At 38.0% G+C, this 22,709-nt stretch overlaps 1 protein-coding gene across 5 annotated transcripts in view; it reads left to right on the top strand.

The window, feature by feature from the left end:
• The window catches only part of CPED1 (cadherin like and PC-esterase domain containing 1), a 146,728-nt gene that overhangs the window by 110,222 nt on the left and 13,797 nt on the right, over nt 1-22,709 (top strand). For all 5 annotated transcript variants that reach the window (XR_014616151.1, XM_084205572.1, XM_084205570.1 and 2 more), the window contains exons 17-18: nt 11,736-11,853; nt 17,093-17,229. Coding sequence is in view for 4 of the 5 variants with exons in the window: in XM_084205572.1 (XP_084061698.1) it covers nt 11,736-11,853; nt 17,093-17,229 (255 nt within the window). In the remaining variant the exon portion in view is untranslated. The remainder of the gene's footprint in view (nt 1-11,735; nt 11,854-17,092; nt 17,230-22,709) is intronic.

Genomic DNA, 22,709 nt, shown 5'->3' with positions numbered 1-22,709 from the left:
TCATCCCTAAGCCATTGAACTTGGCAGTGCGAAGGCCACTTGGAGTCTCTCCATGTCTGGGATTTCATAGCTAGCTTGAGGTCATTTGTTGGACCTGTGCTGGACCTTTCCATTCCCCACTTTGCTAGATGATGAAGTTCATCAGCCTAGAAGGAACTTATTTAATCCCCACAATCAGTCTGTGGTGTTCTATTGAAATGAGTCTTTGTATGAACATTTTGTAGTGCAAAATGATAAGCTAGATTTTATCTACTGCATGTTTTCTTTGAAGTTCACTCTTTAGTATGAAAATAGTAATGCAGTGCTTTCAGACTAGTAGCCAATCTTGAGCTTGTTCCTCCTATGTTATTCTTTCAACACTGTAGGGTAGTAGGTTTATTATTGCAAAATAGAGGAATTTCAAAATATTTCCAAATATTTTTTAGCACTTGAAAACAATTATTTAAGCAATTTTATTCAACTACCATAACATGGCACATCTAGACAGTCATATGTCCTAAGAAAACAATTTGTTATTTGTTTAAAACCCATATCCTTCTCTTTCACCTTTCCCATTTCTGACCTTCCCTCAAGATTTCTTATTGTCTTTCTCATGCTTTTAGTGTGAAAAAATAATTGTAAAAAGACAATAAGTTATCAAACATCAGTACTTTTCTATAAGTACCCTCCTTTGATTCAGTCATGCAGAAATGCCATTTTATGAGAGAAAGGGTTATTAACGGATTAGTGGGAGGATCAGCACAGCAAAATTACTCAACATCTGTGTATTCCTATAAAACGAAAGACTGTAAAGTTTATACAATATCTACTGTTGTCAGATGATTAAAAGGCTGTAAAAAGGATGTGGAAGGAAGGAATTAAAATGAAGTAAAAGCAAGATGACAACATCCTTGCACTAATACTTAATTTAACTTTTATTAAATTAATATAATGTATCTAATATAAATTACAGTTTACAGTATATAGTGGAACCTAATGTATGCTATATACACTTTATACACTGTAATCTGATATTTGTTGGCATAGATCCTTTCCATTATCTCAGTCCTTTTGTTGGTAGTAAATCCTCTAAGTCTGATTCAAACTGGAAATATTTTAGTTTTCTGCAACAGCCTGCAACTGCTGCAGGGCCAGTGTCTCAATGTCCACAGTAAATTCTTGTAGCTCCTTGCCACATGGAAGAGAGCTGGCACTGGAGAGCATTTGGCCTATGTGATTGGTTCAAAATTTTTAGGACTTTTTGTAGAGCCTTTTTACTACTGGGAAGACACTCTGCATAAAATTCTTATTCAAGATAGCCATTATCTTACTGAGGAAAAGCAGGAAGTTGAAAATAGATGGCTAAAAACTGAGCATAGGCAGGTCCAGAGCAATGCATCAGCCAGACTGTTCATCTAAGGCAAAAATATTGAAACTATAATATTCAATCAATTAATTTAGAGCTGCTCTGTGAGAATTTCCTGTAATTAAATAATCCTTTCAATCAGAAAAACAATGTGAACTATAATGCGTGAGGTTTTGTTACAGGAAGTGAATGTATCTATGCCAACTCTGCTGAAGGAAAAACTTGTTCCACATCTCCAGAAAGCTGAATTTACAGTAATTAATTTTATTAGTAGACACAAGAAAGTTAAACACTAAACACCTCACCGGCTGGCTCAAAATACTTGCAAAAGGTGGAGGAGTCCACAGCTCTGTAGAGAGTTATTTCTTTGAAGTGATGAACCTTGGTGAGTGAGTTTCACCTGGGCTGGGAACTTTGCCCAGATCCAAGTGTAAACTCTATCCTTATGAGAAAAACAGTAGTTAACATGTTTCTAACATGTCAGTGGAAATAATCTGAGTCACTGTGATTCAATTATGTTTGTTGTGCTATGCAGACTGCATTATTTGTGTCCTCTTTGCTCCCAGACCTGAAGTAAATCACACAAAGCTTCCAGATGTCTCCCTATAAGGGAGAGTGAATTTCCGTATGAAAGTATTTTTATAGGTCAGGGGAAATTCTATGTCCAATAAGATGTAATTAACTGCCTTAATACCTTGTTGACAGAGCCTAAATTTTGATTCAAAAGGCTTTTTTTATTTCTATTTCCACTATATCCCATCTCTGTGCAAATGTGATCTCAATATTTATCAAAGCAAAACTTCAGCTCAGCATCATTTACCATGCCTTGTGCAATAGAATAAATATAGTCATTAAGCACATCATTTGGTTTTCAGATGTAGTTGGTTTTTTTTGAGGGAGGTCTTGTTCAACTACTGGCTGCTCGATTGCTTTAGCTGAATGAAAGGTAGTTGTAGTAAATTACTGCAAAAAGGCTGCTGGAGAAAGCATGGCAAAATCTCACTTCAGCCTGTTTATTTGGCACTAACTGCATGCGATCTGTTTCTGTCCATGTGTGAGAGCTACCTGCCTGCAGTCTGTAGTTCAGTGAGCCATCAAGCTGTAAGCCTGCATTTTCAGTCTGCTGTCCACCAGAAGGCAAACCCTTAATCAGTATCTTTTAAAAGAGATCATGGTTAGTAAAAATCCATTATATTCACTTCTGTGATTATAGCAGCCAGTATGCTGTAAATTCATTAGAATCATTTTCAAACCCATTATAGTTTAGAAAATAAATCACTCCATGGCTAGATTTTTAGGTGTTCTAGGAAAACAAACTTACCTGTCTCACTCATGTGTCCCAGCTGTGTATATTAGATGAGTATCTGGGAATATGTGAAATTTAGTGCCGGTCACAGCTATTAGACATCAATGAAAATATTCTAACTCAAAGGCTCTCTTGAATGAAATACATAATGATTTTCAAAGTCAAATCAGTCCTTCATTATGTTATTTTTTTATGGTAAGCCACAGTGTGGTATAAGGGAAGCATAAATGATAACCAGATTCTGTCTGTAAATGTATTTATCTTTTCTGTTTTGATACAGTCTCTGTTATGAGTGTTTTCCAAGAAACTTTAGTCTCAAATTATGTTGACTTAATTCCTTTCAAGTAATTTTATTTTTACCAAAGCTTTTAACTGAAGAGGCAGAAAGGAGAAAAAAACGCCGTCACTTCTTTAATCTTGCCATCATCTGACTCTCTTTCGTACATAAAGTCATAGTCGTACTTTCTGCACTACAGCACATTCTGAACATAAGTAGCTGCAGCTGGAGTTATGGATAGTGTTGGATGGAGACCTATCCATGCACGGCCCATGTGTCCCAAACATTTGCAGAGACACTTGCTCTAGTGTCATTTACATATTCTTAGTTTGAGCCCTCACATTTGTTGTATAGGCAACATTGCCTAAACTTTACATCAGTAATAGATTTTTCATTTTGTATTTGCTGGTTAAAGTTAGGAAGATTTGTGTAAATGCACTCTATCTAAAAATATACTTTCTCAAGGTCCCTTGACTAACTTAAGCAAACAGCCTGTCTTAATAAGAGAAGGGTCTGATCTTTGGCCAGAAAAGCCTCAGAGTCTGATTCTTTATCAAAGAGGGGTTCTATATTGAAGGTCACTTTAAAAACAGAGCCAAATAAAGAAGGGTAAGGCAGCTGCTTGCAAGATTGCCAGGCACTATGACCTGTCTCCCACTGAGCTGCTGGGAAAACTCAAGATGTAGGGATCACCCCTGCCCAGAGTGGGGTCATTGCAATCAGCACATTCCTATTTCAGGTGCCTCTTTTCTTCTTGGCACCTTTTGCATGAAAAGCAGTAGTGGATGAGGAAAACATGTCCCCAGGCTCAAGTGTGACCCAATGGGGGCCTCGTGTCCCCCTGACTGTCGATATATAGTTGAGTGATATTTTTCAGTTCATGCTTGAGCAGACAAACCATTTGGAACACTCTCACCAGTGCGCAAGAGTAGGTCCTTTCACCAGTAATATTGTTGTCTGAAGTGGAGGGTGTTTGGCTCTTGGGAATTGACTGAAATGAATCGAGTGTTCAGCACGACTGCTCTGAGGATCCAACCTTGTGTGTTCCCTGGGACGTCATTAGAGACAGCATCAGAGCCCATGGCTTCTCTGCAGACACATGTCAGTGCAGACTGTAGATGTGTAAAGGGAAATTCCTCCTGTTGCCCACACATACAAGTGTAGTTTCCTTTAGACTGAAGCTTCCATGCTTATGTAGACTCTGTCTTTACACGAAAGGCAGGAACTCAGAGGTTTTTTTGGCATTGTCTGGGAAAACAGTTTCAGAAATCTTCTACCTGGTGTTTCTGAGCCTATATAAATGGCTTTCTCAATATTCCCCAGATCATGTGTGGCTGTGATGTGTATTCCAATATATACCATACTATGGAGAAGTGAATTTCTGTATAAAACAGTGTGTGAAGCAATTCCTTAAAGAAAAAACCATTTAAACTTGCCCTGAAGCCAACACTGTGTACATTGCATTACATTTTGAAATCTTGTTTTCAGTCTATCCATGGCTCACTAATACCTTTTCAACCCTTTGGGCCCCTTTAAGTTCAGTTTAGAAAAATTAGAGTAAGAGAGGAAATACTGATGTTCATTTTTTGGTGGTTTTTTTTTTCTTTTTATCACATAAAGGAAGCAAAAGAAACAGAACCAGTGGTCCTATTGAACTGATCTTGCAGAATTCCATTCTTTTGCATCCTGTTTGGCAGTCACGGGGCTTACTATTCATGATTAATATTTTGCTGAAAAAAAATCAATGTTACATTCCTTTTCTGATGTTCAGGTAATGTCAAGGAGAGTCCAGGGCAATCAGCTGGAGACAGAGAGAGATTTAGGGATCCTGAGGTCTAGGGAAACAGAACCTGTCCAAGCAGTGTAACTAGGTTCATTATGTACTGTGGAGGGAGTGTTGGTGAGATAAAGCTTGCAGAGAAAGGTTTAATGTTTTTTCTAGTAGAAGATCAGATATAACTGGGGGGAAGAAAGCACACACACACACACACACAGAGAGAAAAAAAAATAAATGTTTGGGTACAGCCCTTTGCTAAACCTGAAATAGAAGAGTTCCGTTTGTAAATCTTGAGAAGATTCTCTACGTGCCAACAAAGTGATTAGGGAGTCGGATATCACAGATAGCGATATGGAAAGGAAAGTATCTTAGAGTTACCTTTCTATGGGAGTTATACATCCAGTCTTAGGTTACAGGAGAACCTGTCCTCCACTTTGATCTCTCAGGGATCATGTGAAGAGCCTACTTCAGTCAGTCCTTTCTCACACAGCAGTTATCAGGGACTTAATGCTGTTCCCTCCACCCAGTTTCAGCCTAGGTTCCATATACAAACCTGTGGACACAGCTGGTTCAAGGCTCTTTACAAGTCAGCATTTAATTGTGTGTTCAAAGCAAATGCAACCAGCTTCCTTGTGAGAGCCTGAGACAGAACTGACCAGAATACCCTGTAGCCCCTTGACTGGAGAGAAAACATTGGGAGCTGGAACCGAAATCCCTGCTGCCAATCAGCTGAAAGGGAGACTTTAAACTGTGTTTTCTACATCACAGGAAAATGTTCTCCTAGGGAAATACCAATTCATGCTTTATGCTCTGCACACTCCCAGTAACATGTCCTGAGAACACCTATTAGATCAAGCATGTGGGCAAAGGGTTTTTTAAACTCTGTTAGTGCTGAGGGGGCCACCTTCCATATCTCTGTGAGCTGTGGGTTGCTTTGCCTATGCTCAAGACAAGAATATTAGGCACTTAGGAGGAGGGTGGTAACTGAATGAGGGTTTTGAGATGATATGTTACAAGGGTTAGTAGTGTTGGATGGAGGTCCAAGATACAGAAAATAAGAGGCAGAGTTGTGAATTGGGCTCAAACATCCTGAATCTCTCCTTCAAATCCTAACCTTAGTGTGCCCGAGGCCCTAAATAAAAAAAGAAATTAATAAATGTACTTCACCATCCAAAGGATTTGGTGCTGGAAATGAGAAGAAATTTTGTTACAGTATATCCTGAAACACTGAGTTCATATCTGAAAGCCTTGCTTGCTGTGAAAAGCAGCTTGAACAGTAGTGTTGGCAGATGTGTAGCCCACTGGACCGAGTCCTAGGCTAACATGCTTTTTCAGTGCATTGCATTCATTGTCAGAGCATTTCAACTTAAGAAATCATGAAGGAGCAGTATTGCTTTTCCTTCATTCTTTCTCTCATCCCTTTTCCTACTTTCTGATTGTAGTGGTAATTTTTCAGTCTGAGAAGTTCTGCTGTGTTTGTCATGGCTGTGATATAAAGGTCATAGCCTAAATCAAAGGGACAAGGCTAGAGCTCAAGTGCTTCTTGCAGTTAGGAGGCTTAGAGTATAGATCTTTCTGCAGTATGATCTGTGAATGCCATATACCCTGAGCATGGGACAGGAGAGATTAATGCTCCTTGAAAAAAGCTACAAGGCTGTAGGATTTCCCAGCTAGTACTGAACGTTTTTTACCTAATTACCAGGGAAAAAAGTGGGGGTCACCTCGGCACTTTATTGAGAGAACCATAAATACATAATTCCTTTGGCTATCACTTAACACATTTACTTTTTGCACTGTCAAAGCACATGGTTTTCTCAAGGTATTCCCCATTTTCTGATAGTGGACTTGGCAAAATTCAAGTCAGTTCACATCCATAGCTTGCAATGAAGAGGACAAAACAGGAATCAAAAACTGATGCAGCTCTTAAAGTCTCCAGATCAACATTCTCGTATCACTTTTTAAACTAAAAAAACACCAGAACATAAACAGCAAAATGCCTCTCTTTATCTATTATTCCATGTTCCTGTTTTATCTTCTTTCTTAGGGAGGAGTGAATACTAAATTCTTTTAATTCCTCTTCTTTCTTGCTTTGTGTACTTTGTTTATAAAGCATACAAGCTGGAAATCATCACTGTTCTTGCTTGGGAAAAATTAGCTTCATGAGGAAAACATGTTTGCTAAGAAAGCACTTGAAAAATCCATGCAGATGTTAACTACAAATACTGAAAAAAACCCCAAACAACCCCTCTGTAATTATAGTTAGGTACATTTTGAAATATTTTCCAAAATTTAAGTTTCTGATATTCTGTTCTTAATGGAGTTGGAGTTGGATTTCACATTCAGTTGTCTTGGTTCAACTAATTCTGCTGGATCTCTGAGCTGTTCAGAATGATAATTCACAAGACTTTGCTAGATTAAGAGTCATGCTTTTTAGGTCTCATGTGAATAATTCTGCTCACAAATGCAGCACTTTGAACTGTTTGGGAGCAGGAAGGCAGATAGGGTCTAACGGATATTGTGCATATGAAATGGAATTGAATCAAAATGCTTCATAGATTAAAAGGATTCTTTTCTATTCCCCATGCACATAAAAGATGCTACACTAGTGTTATGAAACCTGTAATATTTTCTTGAAACAGTTTCATAGCTTTCTCTGGGGTTAGCATTCTGAGTGCAGAGGAAGACACTGCATCTGCTGTAGTGTCGGGATGAAATTTATTTGTCTATATAAACAGTAAGTGCTTTAAGTGTTCGTGGAAAGGCATCTACAGGGATTTTCAAAGTTTGTTTAGCAGTTAGTAAAGGTACTCTGTAGTTATGACAATCTTCAGTCACTGAAGATTGTCAACACTCATTATTCTCAAAGAAATTTTATATGTAGAAATTTGGGAATGAGAAAAATTGTGCCATTTAGGGTATGCTTCTAATTCAAAGAAACAATAATTTTAATTGTAGAAACAACATGAATAGCACAATTAAGAGCTTAAAAACAATTTAGACTGATGGCTGTATTTTATCCACATATCAAACTGTTCTCTCATGCCCTGACAACATGACCAGTATCTCAGCTTTTCATATCATTCCTGATCTCCTACTGATGTCTGCGCACTGCATTTTTCCACCCAGGAGAGCCCAGACTCCTTCTCTATAGTTTTTTTTATGGTCCCTTCCAGATTTGTGTATAAATGAACATCTCACAGTCTCTTAATGTGTTATTTGTGACAGTCTTTGGGATCAGTCTTTGGGGAACTATTATCCCATATTTGTAGATAGAACTTAATAGGTTCCTTAAAAAAGTATTGTGGTGATTTGAAATACAGTTTCTTTGCTTTAAAAATTAGCTGCAACACAAGGACTTGTTACTCCATGAGTTCATCCCATTAATGCTATATTCTCTGTTTAATGGCTTTGTCTTTTGGTTAGACAATGTCTTTATGTATGTCCTAGACAGTGCTTGATGGCTAATTGTAGTCATTGTTTGCCATCCAACAGCAGTAGAGAACTGAAATTTCTTGGGAGAATTCCTCTTCTTATGACAGGTCTCTAGACTTATTTTGCACACACACAAGTTTCGGTTCAATCTAGTCAATTTGGGTGTTGAACTGAACTGGTCTGAACCTCTGGATATTTAGAGGTTCATCTGTCACTGAATAATGCAGCTGGACAGAGGAAGACAGTTGAATAGAGGACAATATGCCAACTGTTCCTTCATTTATTCCTGCCATATTAAGATAGTTGATAGAGTGGAGCTAATCCATCTGCCTGCAATTTATTTACTAGCAATAAGATATAGTTTTCCTAATTCATGATGAATTCTTTGACTAATTCTATTAGAAGTCCTTCCATAGCATCATTTTTAATCACTTTTCATTCAGTTTTAGTTATGTGTAAAATAGTAGAAAAAGATGGACTAAAGAGACATGAAAGGATTTCATGAGAAACTCAGGTCAGCTTAAATAGAACCAGATCCAATAAAGTTCAGTCAGTGAGCCTGCAAAGACCAAAGGAAGAGCGCTCTAAATTAGCTCTTTCACATGAAGCTTTATTCTGCCATGTCTAAAGTGCAGTCAAAAGGAGTGAGACAGCCCTGGCAGCACCATGAGAGGAGGCAGGGCTGCAGTGCCTGGAGGAGGTGGCTGGGTGACCTGCCAGGTTGGTGGGCTATGCTGGCTGAGAGACCGCAGGGTCAGAGCTGACAGGTGGAGGGGTCTCACACCCTCTTTACCCAGAACACTCAGTGGGGCTTATCTCATCCACTAGTTCTCACCCATGCATGGGTTCTGGATGTCAAAAAGATGCCAGATTTTGGCTACATATTGGTTGTATGCAACATTGAAATGAATTCTTGTGATCTTAGTCATGTTTCTTGCTATTTAGTTTCAAACATTCTGATACACTGATCCTTTATTAGACTGGTAGGAGTAGTCTTCAGTGATTTGGGCTGGGTACAATTTCAGAAATGAGTACTGAAGCAGAAATCTCCTGGTTTTCAGCATTGAGCCTACCACTCCCATTGATTGTTAGGGGTTTTCATATAAATGCAAGAAGGACTTTTACTGAGTAGCTGACTGTATAGCCTGTATACAGGCATTCTGGGTGAGAGTTTCCAAGGCACTCAATTCATTAACATAAGTCTATTTCCACCAAAAATTATGGTTTTAGCCACGGCTGTGAATGAACAGAGTTGGATTATTCCATAAAAATACTGAAAAGCCTTCCTTTCTATTTAAAAATGCCTTCTTGAGCTGATAGGTAGCAGCAGGTGTAGGTGTTAAAAGTAACTTTATTTTTGTTACAGTGCTTTGCCACTGCTGGAGCACCAACTGTTAAAATGAACACAGATGGACATTTTTTCCCTAATGGTATGACTTCTCCCAGGAAAGTCAAGGGCTTCTGACCTTCTTTCCTTTTGCTGCAGTTTCAGAGTAATCATTTTTCATTAAGGTGGAGGTGGTACAAAAGGTACCACAGCGATTAAAAATCCATTAATAATTAAGGTAGATTCCTTAATCTGAAGCATTACTGCATCTACAGTGGTCTTCATTGTACAACATTCATCCCATGGCCTCAGCTGCATGAGTGGGTCAGCTTTATAATGCTTTGTTCATCTCTCTGTCTCTACCTGTGTAATTTTGAAACTGGTTATGATTTTTTTTTTTACTATTTGATTTTACTATGTTGATTAAAAGCTATGTAGATATACAGAAGAAAGCTTTATTCCTCTTTTATTTGCTAGTGTCCAGAAAATCTTCCATAAAGATAAAAGAAAGTTTACTAGCGAAAAGCCACAGTGATCTTATAGTCAATCCTAAATGTCCACTAAAGTATGTAACACAAGGGAATTTTTCTTTTGATTCTAATCCAGAAATTATGAGAGCCTTTTTATGTCTGCCTTCTAAGAATGAAGGTTTGCAGGAACAGAGCAACAACTATCATTGAAGTTTACATGTCTGACTCTCATCTTTGCCATGAGTGTCTTCTGTAAACATACTTAAGATCACAAGATGTTTCATCTTTGGGCAAGGAAAGAAGGATATCATGTCACTACAGGACCTGAAGAAAACAATAAAAAAGCTACATGCATTTAGAAAAACCCTCAGTGTGCCATATATTTATGGAGCTGCAGTAAATCTGTAGCAGACACAGATTCCTTTTGCTTATTATATTAAGTATGTCAGTGATGGTCTCCTCCAAAGGTAAAAATGAAACACATAAGTCTTGTTTAGGGATTCACAATCTCTCATGACATGACAGTTTAGATGTGACTTACAAATTAAATGCAAGCAGTGTCCTTTACTTTGAAAATACAACAAAGTCAAAGGGAATCAGTTACATAGTTCCCTCCATGTTGGTTGTAATTAGCAAAAACCCAGCCACACAAAATTGTTGTTTATGGCATTGCCCAATAAATGTGATTAAAATAAAATTTTGTTTGCTTAAACACATACCCTGGGCAGAATGAAAAGAAAATCCCTGTTATTTTATGGCACTGTGTTGAGGGCAATGGCAGCACAAATTGTTTTACTGCAAAGTGGGAGCTTTCTGATGTCAATGTTAGTTGAAGTTATACTGTTAAATAGCTGTACAGTGTGTCCAGACCCAGAGACTCCAAAACACAGTTTAATACTAGAAGATACTGTGCCATTCATTTTGTCATAACAGCTTTCCCTATTTAGAGAGATTAAGCAGAGAACAGAACAACCCACATGTAACCACTGGTTTGTGGCTTATTTATGCACAAATATTTCCATAAACCTCTGAAGTCACTGGGAAGATCTTTTAATTTCATTTTCACCACCATGGACTTCAATGAGATCAGAATAATTGTGAGACACCTATTTCATCTTGCTTTTTGATTGCATAATCAAGAACCACCAGTATGTACAAAATTCCAAGATGTGTTCATATTGCTATGTGTTCATATTACTGTGTGCAGTGACACATATTCTACAAAATGTCAGTACCTTGACTCTATTAGGACTTAATTGTCTTTTGCTCATTGGTGTAATTTAAGCACAGCATCCTAGATGTAGCATAATTTCATTGCAACAGTGAATGATACTATGTAACAGTTGTGAAATTAATTTAGTACCATTTTAGAAAATAGATTTTTTTCCTTTAAGAACCTGTATCTCCTGAAGCTATTTTGGGGCATTTTGTCCCAGAAGTGAATCTCATATGAATACAAATAGGCATACAAAATTCCTAAGGGAAAATAGGTAGAGATTATATAATATGTAGAGACAATGTGATGTTACATGAAAGGTATGTATGTTTGCATTAATAAATTTTCTTAGATCTTTAGCAAATGTAGTATCTTGTATGTTTGTTGTGGATTGGGATAATTTATTGCAAAACCTTTGTCTGAATGGAGAAAGGATTCTAAATTTCATATTAAACTATATATTGAAGAGCTAAGGATGAACTAATTGTGAAACTACCCCAAATAACTTTTTCACTCTTGAAGAGGATTTAAAGGTGATGTGGATGGGCACAGTGCTGTCATTTTCACAGATTCTATTTATTTCAGGACTGTGGTTCCAAAATTCGCCCAGAGGAGTCCTGTGGCTTGCAGCCCCTCTCTCATGAATACCTCTCAGCAATTTCACAGACAGTGTTTAAGACCTGTGAAGCTGGAGACACAAAAGGTTTGTACTTTATCCCCCTTTTTTTCTGAAAATTAAATAATGCACCCCATCAAAGAAAAACTGGAAACAATGTTAACTCTTTACTATGGACATGCACTCACCTACGCACAATAAATTGAACTAATCATTCCAAATTTGTAGCAGCCAAATGATACACCCATCCTGGCAATGAAGAATTGCAAATGGCAAATTCCTTGCTAAAGCACTGATATTTCTTAAATAAGTTGAATTTTCAGAGAAGCCAAGCAATGTCATTTCTCCTCAGAAGATAACTCAAAAATTCTGCAGAAGTGTCATACACTGTCCCCGAGCTATGTACAGGGGCTGACGTGGAGCAGCAGAGATAAGGATAAAACCTTACTTCTTCTGACATTAATGGTAAAATTTAGAAGGCTGCTTTATAGTTCAGTACAACCAGGATTTCATTACTCATTTCTAATCCTTTGATGTAGAGCAGAGACAGTAATTCAGGGTCCAGCCAAACACAGAAGTGGCTTCCTCCTCTCCTAGTCACCATGGCACTGTTCTTTAAAGGAAGCTCAAGACCTTACCACATATACACTTAATTTATACAATTTCTCTCTCTCTCTCTCTCTCTCTGTCCCTCTTATAAGCAATAAATGCAAATTGGAATATACAACAGAGGAAGTGTCTTTCCTTTGTGTTTACATCACAGAATGAAATTATGATTTATCTACCAAAAAATCTTTTTTCTTTGAGAAGTTCTCCTATGATAGCCTGGTTTGAACCAGGCTGTTTTATCAAAATTAGCTCTTTGTTCAATATTTTTGCATTACCAATAGTACAGAAGTCAGCAAACATTAACTGTGTTTTGCTTCTCAGAAGGAAAGAGAGGAAGAGAACTAAAAGAGACCATGAGAACCCAACTTGTGCTAAATTCCTGCAGGTGAATCAGGTTACTGCAGTCTGTAGAGATGTGGTTTGTAGCAAGAACAAAATCTGGTGTGTAAGATATCACAGATTCACTTCTAATTTTCTGTTGCTGTGAGGCATATGTTTCAATTATATTCCACTTTCCATTCTTCCTATAACTGTATCCAGTTTATAATAATTCTGTGTGATCTCTCTCTGCATTCAACAGCTGTCTGGATTTGGGTCCAGCAGAGACATAAATTGATGTCCAACTAAATGAATATGTCCCTTGGATACAAGGAGTAAATCTCAGTTTGGACATAAGTCCATAGGCCTAAGGCTATTTATTCTGTAGAAAGTCATGTCCTTTTAAACATAGTTTTTATTTTTGTCTTTTTCATAAATACAGCTAGAACAAAAAGAAAAATAGTTCCATAGTCTATTCACAGAGAATTAGTTTTTTGAAGATTTTAGGGTACCAAATAAACACCAAATACAAAAGTTAACCAGTCATAAATCAACAAATTAGCATCAGTGTAGGTTAAATATTTAGATTTTGAATTACCAAGCTAGAATAGTATTTTCTCTTTGCAGTGATGATTGTTTGGCACTATAGAAAAGCCTTGATTTTAAATTTGAATGCAAAATATGTTTAATTGTGGCTATGACAATGTAAAAGGAGAAATAAAAATGAAGGAGGCTGAAAGAAAAAGCAAAATATCAAATTAAGTGTACAGCTGTTATTGGTTAAAACTTCCCATTTTAGGCTAATATTTTTTAAATGGAAAGTAAGCAATCCTAACTAATTATTTTGAAAGTATATTTCTTTTCGTGCCATTTTCTGAGAACAGATTTAGGGAGTACTGGCAATGTTTAATCTTGTGTCTTAAGCAGAAGATTTATGTACGCAACTGATAACTACTCTAATGAGCCAAAATCCAGCTTTCACTCTTCCTGTGGAAACCCCCTACTTACAGGTTTTCATAAAAGTTTGACTGTGCCAATTTGTGAAGAAACTAACAGTGTGTTTCTCTTGCTCTCATTCACTTAATTGTTAGTAAACTTGCCCTTGCCTGACAGAGCCAGTGTTAATGCTTTAGCCTGAAGCACCACAAAATGCTGCCTGATTGAAATGGTGCTGAAAGCTGCATTATGTGCTGCTGACTTATAGAAGTGAGGAAACAGCAACTTAAAATTGCTACAGAAAATAAGCCTAATTTCCAAACTAATATTGTTCGCAATTTTTTACTGTTGTCTTCTTTTTTATGAGATTCATTTTATCTTTTAATACAGTCCTATTTTTGAAGGTTAAGAATGCATTGACCAACTGTTGCAAAATTGAAACAGGAAAAGTTCATAACAGTTGGATTTAAAATGCACAAATTTTCATGCATCATTAAAAAAATCTATGTAAATACAAAACCAGGAATTATTCTGTTAGCATTAAATGCTAGTGCTTCCTAAAAATGTGAATATATCTCCATATATCCATGTTCTCAAATCTTTTTACTTTTGCCACTAACCTTTAGCCTATGCCAAAAATTGATCTATGTTTTTCATTAACGTACCTAGGGAGCTATTGAACATAAACCAAACTATTTAAAAGAAGCTTTTCAAAAGTTACTTATCACTTTCAATTGCCAAAGTTTAAACTTTTATTGTTCAGATATTTTGGCTCCTCAATATTCATTTTATATAGTTCTACTTTTCTAATTTATTACCTTAAACCAAATCAGTTCGTAAAAGTATGGGATGTTTAAAAGAAAATTCCATAAGATGAGGGATCTCATCTGTTTTAAACATTGCCAGAACTTTTATATATTTGGGTTAAAAGAAAAATTACAACATCAGGAAAAAAATACTGAGGTTTCATATAATTTTAAAATATAGGTCACTACCTGAAACATCTCTCAGATTATTTATTAAGACCTCTACAGCAGTGGCAGGGTCTGAGTCCAGATTCAAACCAACCAACCAACCATTCTGTCCCTGCTCTATTAGTCAAAAGATAGAAAGCAGTAAAAAGTGTTGGCATGGCACCTATTGCTGGGTAATTGGAGATCTGGTACTTCTTGATTTCCTCATGAGACTGTTGTGAAGCTGGGAATGACCATTTAGTCATGGAATGCAAAGTGGGAGCCAACAGCAAGATCCATAAGTGGCAATAGAAATCTTAGAGGGTCAAAGTATTCCTGGCCCCAGTGGTGGCCAGGAGACCACAACTGGGAGCAAGGGACCTGAAAGCCAAGGGAGGTCAGCATGAGTAAGGGACTCACAGCGGCCAGCACTGGGGGGATACAGTAAGAGACATTGTCTAAGTTTAGCCTCTGGTGTCCCAGCAGAGAAGGATATTCATTTGGAAGAGAACACTTGGCTCCAGAACCTGATTATCCACTTTGTAACTTCAGATAAAGATTCAATGTAACCCCTTTGATAAAAATTTTACATAGGATCTCTCTTAGGGACCAAAGTTCCGATCTCTCTTTTCACGCAAAAATTACCAGGTTACAAGCGTGCTATTTTCCTGTCCTGATGAATTTTGAACTTTAAAGTGGTCCTTAATTGAGTGGGGAATATTTCCTCTAACAGCTGGATGATTAGGATGCAGAAAATGCAAGTTTGAAACTCCTCTGAGCAAGAAGCATGGGGTATCTCTATCCTCCTGCTTTCACCCTCCCACCATGGTCCTGAATGTCCCTCCTTCCTCTGTCCATGCTGGCTGCTTGCCCAGCACAGCCTCCATGAGGCACCCATGCCCATGGGAGCAGGGGAAGCTCACAGAACCCCAGCGTGCTCAAAGCCAGTGTCCAGGGCTTTGGTTAGGTTCAGAGTGCTATCATTTTCTCCAAATCAGTGAGTGCATCTGGGGGTGGTGTATGTTCTGCACAGGGCAGAATAGGGGCAGCTGTGCAGGGCACACAGAAACTGGTATTGCATGGTTGTGGCACTGTGGGATGTATTTGTCCCTTAGGTGTACCCGTGGGGGCTCCCATACAAAAGAATTCTCGATGATTTTATTTAGAGGGACTTCTTTATCTGCTAAGATTACTCACCCTGCTACTTACCAAAACACACTCACTTGGACTTTTGCCGAAGTGGAAGCACAGGCTGCCTCCCTGGAAATTCTCTTGCTCCTGAGGTAGCAGCTGACTCTCCCAAGGCCACAGGGATCCCTCAGGGTTTCTTTGCTGAACCTTCCCCTCAGTCCCTGGCAAGGTGAAATGGCAAAAGGCAGCCTTGGGTTTCTTTGCTGTGGCTTCCTGTGCGGCAGCAATCCACCAGACACAGCTGGCTGCTGAGCTGCTCCCTGGTAGTGGTGGTGGGGACAGACTCTAAGGCTGGGTCTGATCTCCAAGTATTTGATTTTGGGGCTGTTTTCTGGGCTGTGGTGAAAAACCCATCTGTGGTAGGAAGGCCCAATAGCACTGACACAAGGACCTTAAGCCTCGGCACTCTTTGTGTAATGCCTTTAATACGAACAAAAGAAGGTTTTGCTGGCAGTTATATAGGCGCTGGGAGATGCTGTCAGCACTGTGTACTTATAAGATCTAAAAAAATAGTTTCTTTTGTTCATTTGAATACAAAGACAACTCAAAAGTTTTCTGTCTTCCTTCAGAAATTAAATCCTGCAAGCTTCTAGTAGGATCTTGCAAAGGAATAGTTTTAGAAAATCAAAATAACAAAACCATTTAACTTTAGATAAGGGATTACTAAAACCCACTGATCACTTTGTGCTCCTAATCTTCAAAATCATTTTTGTAAATAAGATCAGGCTCTAATAAATCACATATGTTATTCATTTCACTTTACTGTCATCTTCTGAAATGTATTTGTGTAGTCTGGGACAGTCCTCTGAATTCTCACAAACTAAAAGAAAATTAGTGTTTTGGAAGGAAAGTCTTAATCTTGCTTCATTTTTATATCAGTTGCTCTCAACCATACATCCAACTTTTAGATGTTTCATTGTAGATGAGAATTAATCTTCAGACATGTCTGAATGTGAATGTTTTCTTTTTGCGTTCAACCTCCTCACCCATTTTCTCATATCCCTTCTGTTGAGAAAGGACAAGCTGCTACAAGAAAGGCAACATGGAGTGAGAAATGAACCCACAAATGGCTGTCAAATTTGAGCATTTTCAGCTCTTTCAGGGAAAGGAAAGGACTCCCACCCTAACTAAATGAAAAGGGCATAACACAGTGACAGGAAATAGTCTCTTTAAAGGGTTGGAGGACATTTAATTTAGGCGAAGCTCCCTTATGAGGATTTTTTACTCATACATGAGTAAAATATCCAAAAATATTCCTGTGTAATAAAACCACTCAGAAGAATACAGAGGAGGTGCTGACATTCGTTGCTGTTTTCCAGGGCAGTGGATTGTTCCTTGCCTGAGCTGCTCTGACAACAGGACCTGTGACTGGAGAGCAATAACCTGGCAGCCCCACGGCTGCCGACACTCCGTGCTGGCCAAGCCCGAGCTCCAGCGCTGCGTGGAGGGCAGAAGGGTAGGTACCAGGCTTTACATTCTAATTCACTCTTATTTACCTGGATATTTGGTGTCCTGAGGCTTTCAAAACCTTTTTAAGATTGATATGTGACAAAAATCCCTTTTTAACTAGAGGGATATTTGGGTGAAAAGTTCACAGGGATGGAAACCAACTTTAGAACATAATTTAGCCTCATATGCAGACACAGTGGTCTGCTGCTGTTTCACAGAGGATCTTAGGTCACACCACTGAAGTTTCAAGACATATGGTGTGTGTGATTACCAGTCAGACCTGCAGTGAGTACATGAGGACAGAAAATGGAGGATATATTTGCATTGCTGTCACAGTTTTGTCTCACATGCAAGTTGGTTTTCTTCTGCTGCATACCTAATGCATGGCATTGCTTGAGCACACTAATCTTACCAAGTCTTCTTGCACATTCTTTTCTTTTAGTGAAGCTTCTAAAGTGATTGCTTGGAAATACAAGGTCTCCTTAATAAGCATGCTATGACTGTTATACTGTTGAGAGAGAGCTCTGATCTGAGGCTCAGGTACCTTACTGAGGATACAAGTATCCAGAAAGTAAGTAATTAATTATTATAAAGCTCTTTAAAGTGTATTGCCTAGGTAAGAAAATAGTTACTAAAAGTGGCATTTTGATAAAATCCAAGAGCCTTTCCATATAGACAAATACAAAACCAATTGTCTTTCAATTAACATTTTCTCCCTAATTTCTGATATTTTTTTGGCCCTGCCCAAGGTCCTTTATTGTCATTTTGCTTTATTTCTGCCTGTGGTTTTCTCTGTTACTGTAGAACAGTGGGTTACTCCTAGAATATTTTTCTAAAAAAATATTGCTTTTTATGACAGAGGAGAAGCTCAGTTTGCTCCTCATGTACAAAACAAGCTTTTCTGGATTGACCACAGAAAAAGATATTCAAGAATTTGATTGCTTTGCTTTGGTCTTTAATTTCCATGGACATCAGGCTGCTTTGACAAGCAACCACTCTTTGGTCAGGCAATCGAAGGACAGCAGAGGAACAATATGCCCCTATGGAAGTGAATTGCCAGGGTATTGCTGAGAGGATTTGCTGACATTTCCACGTCCCAAATCTAACTACTCATATTCATGAGTGTCAAAAACAGGACAGTATTTGTAAAGGGTTTATTAAAATCTAGTAAATGAAATGAGTGTCTGTGAAGCCTAATTTCTTAATTCAAATTTCATTACATTCTAACTCTCTGAGGTCACTGATCTATTCTAGTGTCAGATGACAGCCAGATCCTAAGTGAGCTACATTAACACCTTGAGAAAAATCTCTGTAACTAATAGCACTTGTTTCTCATTCTGCATCTTCTATAGAAATCTCCTGACACTGTGTGATAACCTTTGCTGCTCTATAGAAATCTGCTGAATTGCCTCTGTTACCTTGGCACAGATGTATATTGAATTGGTTTATTCTTTTAAAGTCCTCACTCTAAAGCATGTTCCCCCTTTGTTATATTTCTCCTATCTCTTTCTCTCAGATGTTATTTTTGTCATAACTTTGTAGTGATTTTAGTTTTGTCTGAAATTTTGCAATAGCATTTTTGCTTCTTTTACCAAATGAATAAATGTAGAGCCTGGATCAACTCCTTTGTGTCAATACAACTCAAGAGCTAAGAGAGGCTTTCTTTCTACCAAAGTCAGATGAATAAAAATGGTTCCCTTCTGGGCAGAATCTTCCCAATTCTGCCTTTGATAAGTCAAACTTTGGAATTACTTTACACTGCCCAAAAGATGTAGTAGAAAAATATTTTTTTTCATTTGCTCACTGAAAATGACTTTTGTCTGTGTTATATAGATTTAAGCAACCTGGACCTTTTATAAAGGAGCTATGGAGCAGTATAAGATAGAATTCTTGTGAACAAATAGATGTTAATTTTAAACGAAATTTTCATAACCATCTATAAATATTTATATATTCTCAACTGTGGTTTTAGTTTTGATTTATTATATACCTTGTCTCAAACGGAAGATATCATAGTTTCCATAATAAAATAAGCAGAAGGTTTCAATGCTGGAAACAAAAGCAGATGTCAAAAAAAAGCATGAGTGCCAAATGAAAGGGCAAAAATCATTAATCCAAATGAGGACACTGAGGTGATCTGCAATGCTGTTTGATTTACATTGTTTGTTGAAGTTAGCTAAGAACAACAGTACCCATTCATGTGTCCACTCAAAATGGGCTCAACTAACCCGTGTGCCTCTTTATTCAGGGATTTTGAATATTCAGCTTGTGTATCTTTGGTCTCTGGAGTTAAAAATCCCTTACACAGGACATCTTTGCTGTTGGCATGGACTGAGGAATAGAGTGCCCTTCATCAAGTCTGCTGACAGCTCCAAGCTGTGAGGAGAAGGGATGTCAGCCAGAGGGGCCTTGACAGGCTGGAGAGGTGGGACTCTGTGAACCTCATGAAGTTCAGCAAGGCCAAGTGCAAGGTCCTGCACCTGTGTCAGGGCAATCCCAATCACAAATACAGGCTGGGCAGAGAATGGACTGAGAGCAGCCCTGGTGAAAAGATCTGGGGTTGTTTGTGGACAAAAAACTCAACATGATGCAGTAGTGTGCACTCACAGCACAGAAAGCCAGCCATGCTATGGTCTGCATCAGAAGCAGTGTGGGCAGCAGGCTGAAGGAAGTGATTTTCTCCCTCTGCTCTGCTGAGACCCTGCCTGGAGTCCCGTGTCCAGCTCTGGGGTCTTCAGCAAAAGGAAAATGCAGACTGTTGGAATGAGTCCAGAGGAGCGCCCGTGAGTGGATCACTGGGCTGGGGCACTTCTCCCAGGAAGACAGGCTCTGAGAGCTGGGGCTGTTTAGTCTGGAGAGACTTTAGAGCAGCCTTCCAGTATCTGAAAGGAATCTAGTCAAGAGAGATGGGGAGGGACCTTTTAACTAGGGCATGTAGTGATAGGACAAGGGGGAATGGCCTTGAGCTGAAAGAGGGTAGGTTTAGATATCAGGAAGAAATTCTTTAAGGATTGTGAGGCTCTGACAGAGGTTGCCCAGAGAGGCTGTGAACTTGCCATCCTCAGATCCAGGCTGGATGGGGTTCTGAGCAACCTGGATTACTGGAAGGTTCCCTGCACATATCAGGGGGTTGGAACTAGATGATCTTTAAGGTCCCTTCCAATCCCAACTATTCCATGATTCTATTATCATGCTAAGACATAAACAGCATAAGTCTTTGATTACATCTATTAATTTATATAGGAGGTGTTAATCTCTATAATATTGTCAGATTTTAACTTTGTTTTCTGGAGGCTTTTTCCATGTGCTTCTCTACTGGTTTTATAAGGGAGAAAAAAAAAGATGAAGAAAATCCTACTCTTATTTCTACTTTTAATGAATGTGAAGGGAAACATGCAACAATTAATCAGTGCTATGCTGTTTTCCTGACTTCAGCAAGAGATGAATTCAGATGTAAAGTGGATGGTCTTTTTGACAGAAATGCAGCATATGGAAAATCAAGTTTGTCTTTAAGTGCAACCTTTCAATTTTTCTCATGTTTTATTGAACAATGGTAAAAGGCAGCAGATATCTCTTGCTCACTAGATTCTTGTATTCATTTGTCAGGGTTTCTGAAATATATTTATGGTCACTCAGAGAACTTCTTTCCCACCTGCATCATAATTAAGCCTTCAAAAATGCTTTCTAATGTAATTTCTAACTCCGAGCCGCTTTTATTTCTTATATTAAAATTGATTTGTCTTCCAAAGCTCATCTGAGCTTTATAATCTTTCTCTGTAACCAAAATCCATTTCCCTGGCTATGAGTTCCAATTGATTTCACATCATCATTAACTGCTATTTTAGTTTGTGTGCACATAAAGCTGTTTGAACTAAGTTGTTTCTGTGTGTTTTGGTTTAACCTGGCAGGCAGCTGAACACCAAACAGCTGTTCACTCACTTGCCCACAGGGATAAGGCAGACAATCAGAAAATAGATAAAACTTGTGGGTTCAGAAAAAGACAGTTTTAGTAGAATGGAAGAGGAAGGGAAAATAGTAATAGTAATAACAATAATAACAATAATATCAACAATAACAATAACAATAACAATAACAATAACAATAACAATAACAATAACGATGATGACGATGACGATGATGATGATGATGATGATGATGTGCAAAATAATGCCCAGTGTGATTTCTCAACACCCGCTGACTGATGCCCATCCCAGAGCACAGCTGCTGTCCCCCAACCAATTCCCCCCAGTTTTGATGTTTAGCATGATGCCATATGGTTTGAAATATCCCTTTGGCCAGTTGGGGTCAGCTGTCCTGGCTGTGTCCATTCCCAGCTTCTTGTGCCATCTTCCTCTCTGGCAGGGAAGAATGAGAAGCTGAAAAGTCCCTGACTCAGTGTAAGTGCTGCTCAGCAGCAACAAAACCCTCAGTGTGTTACCAGCATTATTCTTATCCTGAATCCAAACCACAGCACTGTACCAGCTACCAGGAAGAAAATTAATTCTATCCCACCCAAAACCAGGACATTTGGTTTCATAAAAACATAAGACCACCTGTAGTGAAACAATAACACTCAAGCTGATGGAGACATGAGAAAATATGTACATGCACAGAAACAGTTTAATGAGGCCTTTTTTGCTTTATGATGTGTTAGCAAGAATAGTCAGTCATATGTTTGTATTTCATACACAGTAAACAGGAAAATGCTGGCGTGCTGAGGTTAAGGTTGTTCTGGCTGAGTAGGTTTTCTTTCAGTCCATTTTAATATCAGCAGTGTTTTTTCTCTTCCACTTAAGGGTAATGAGATGCTGACTGTCTCATTCTTAGGGAACTCCATATAAATGTCCTAATTGAATCAAATAAATTGTTCATCATAATAAAATATTAAACATCATAATAAAATATTACATCTGTATTATGTTGGCTCAACACAATTCTCTGTAGCTGTGATTAATGACTTTTTACTGTTAGACATATACAAATGTATTAAGATAATACTTTGATTTTTGTACAAGATTGATTTTGTACTTTTAAAAATGGGCTCTAACAGGTTATTATTTATCCAATTAGCAGTATATAGAAAGTTGGTCTCAATAGCAGGAGGGATATATGTTTTGCTTATCATTGAGAAATACTAACCAGAGTTTAGTCTTATAATAAAATACCATTGAGTCATGTGTAATTAAGAACAGGAAATATGAAAAGGCAATATTTGCTGAAGTACTTAAAATTCAGCTGTTAAAATAGGAATTTTTAACTTATGATTTCTTAGTAATATTTTAGAGTTAAGTAGTGTTTTGAACCTACAGGTGTTTAAATTTCCCAAGTGTGGTTAATTTTTAATGATAGGTCTGGTTAAGAAGTGAATTCCACTATGCTTACAAAATCTTTCAAAGCCTTTAAGCTATAATGGAATTTTTCACACAAAATATTTGCAACAGTGAAAACAGAAGACAGTGAAAACATCTGTCTGTGTGGAAGTGTTGC

The sequence above is a fragment of the Fringilla coelebs genome (assembly GCF_963513975.1).
Source record: "Fringilla coelebs genome assembly, chromosome: 5".
Classification (NCBI taxonomy): Eukaryota; Metazoa; Chordata; class Aves; order Passeriformes; family Fringillidae; genus Fringilla; species Fringilla coelebs.
This window is presented reverse-complemented; position numbering and strand designations above follow the sequence as displayed.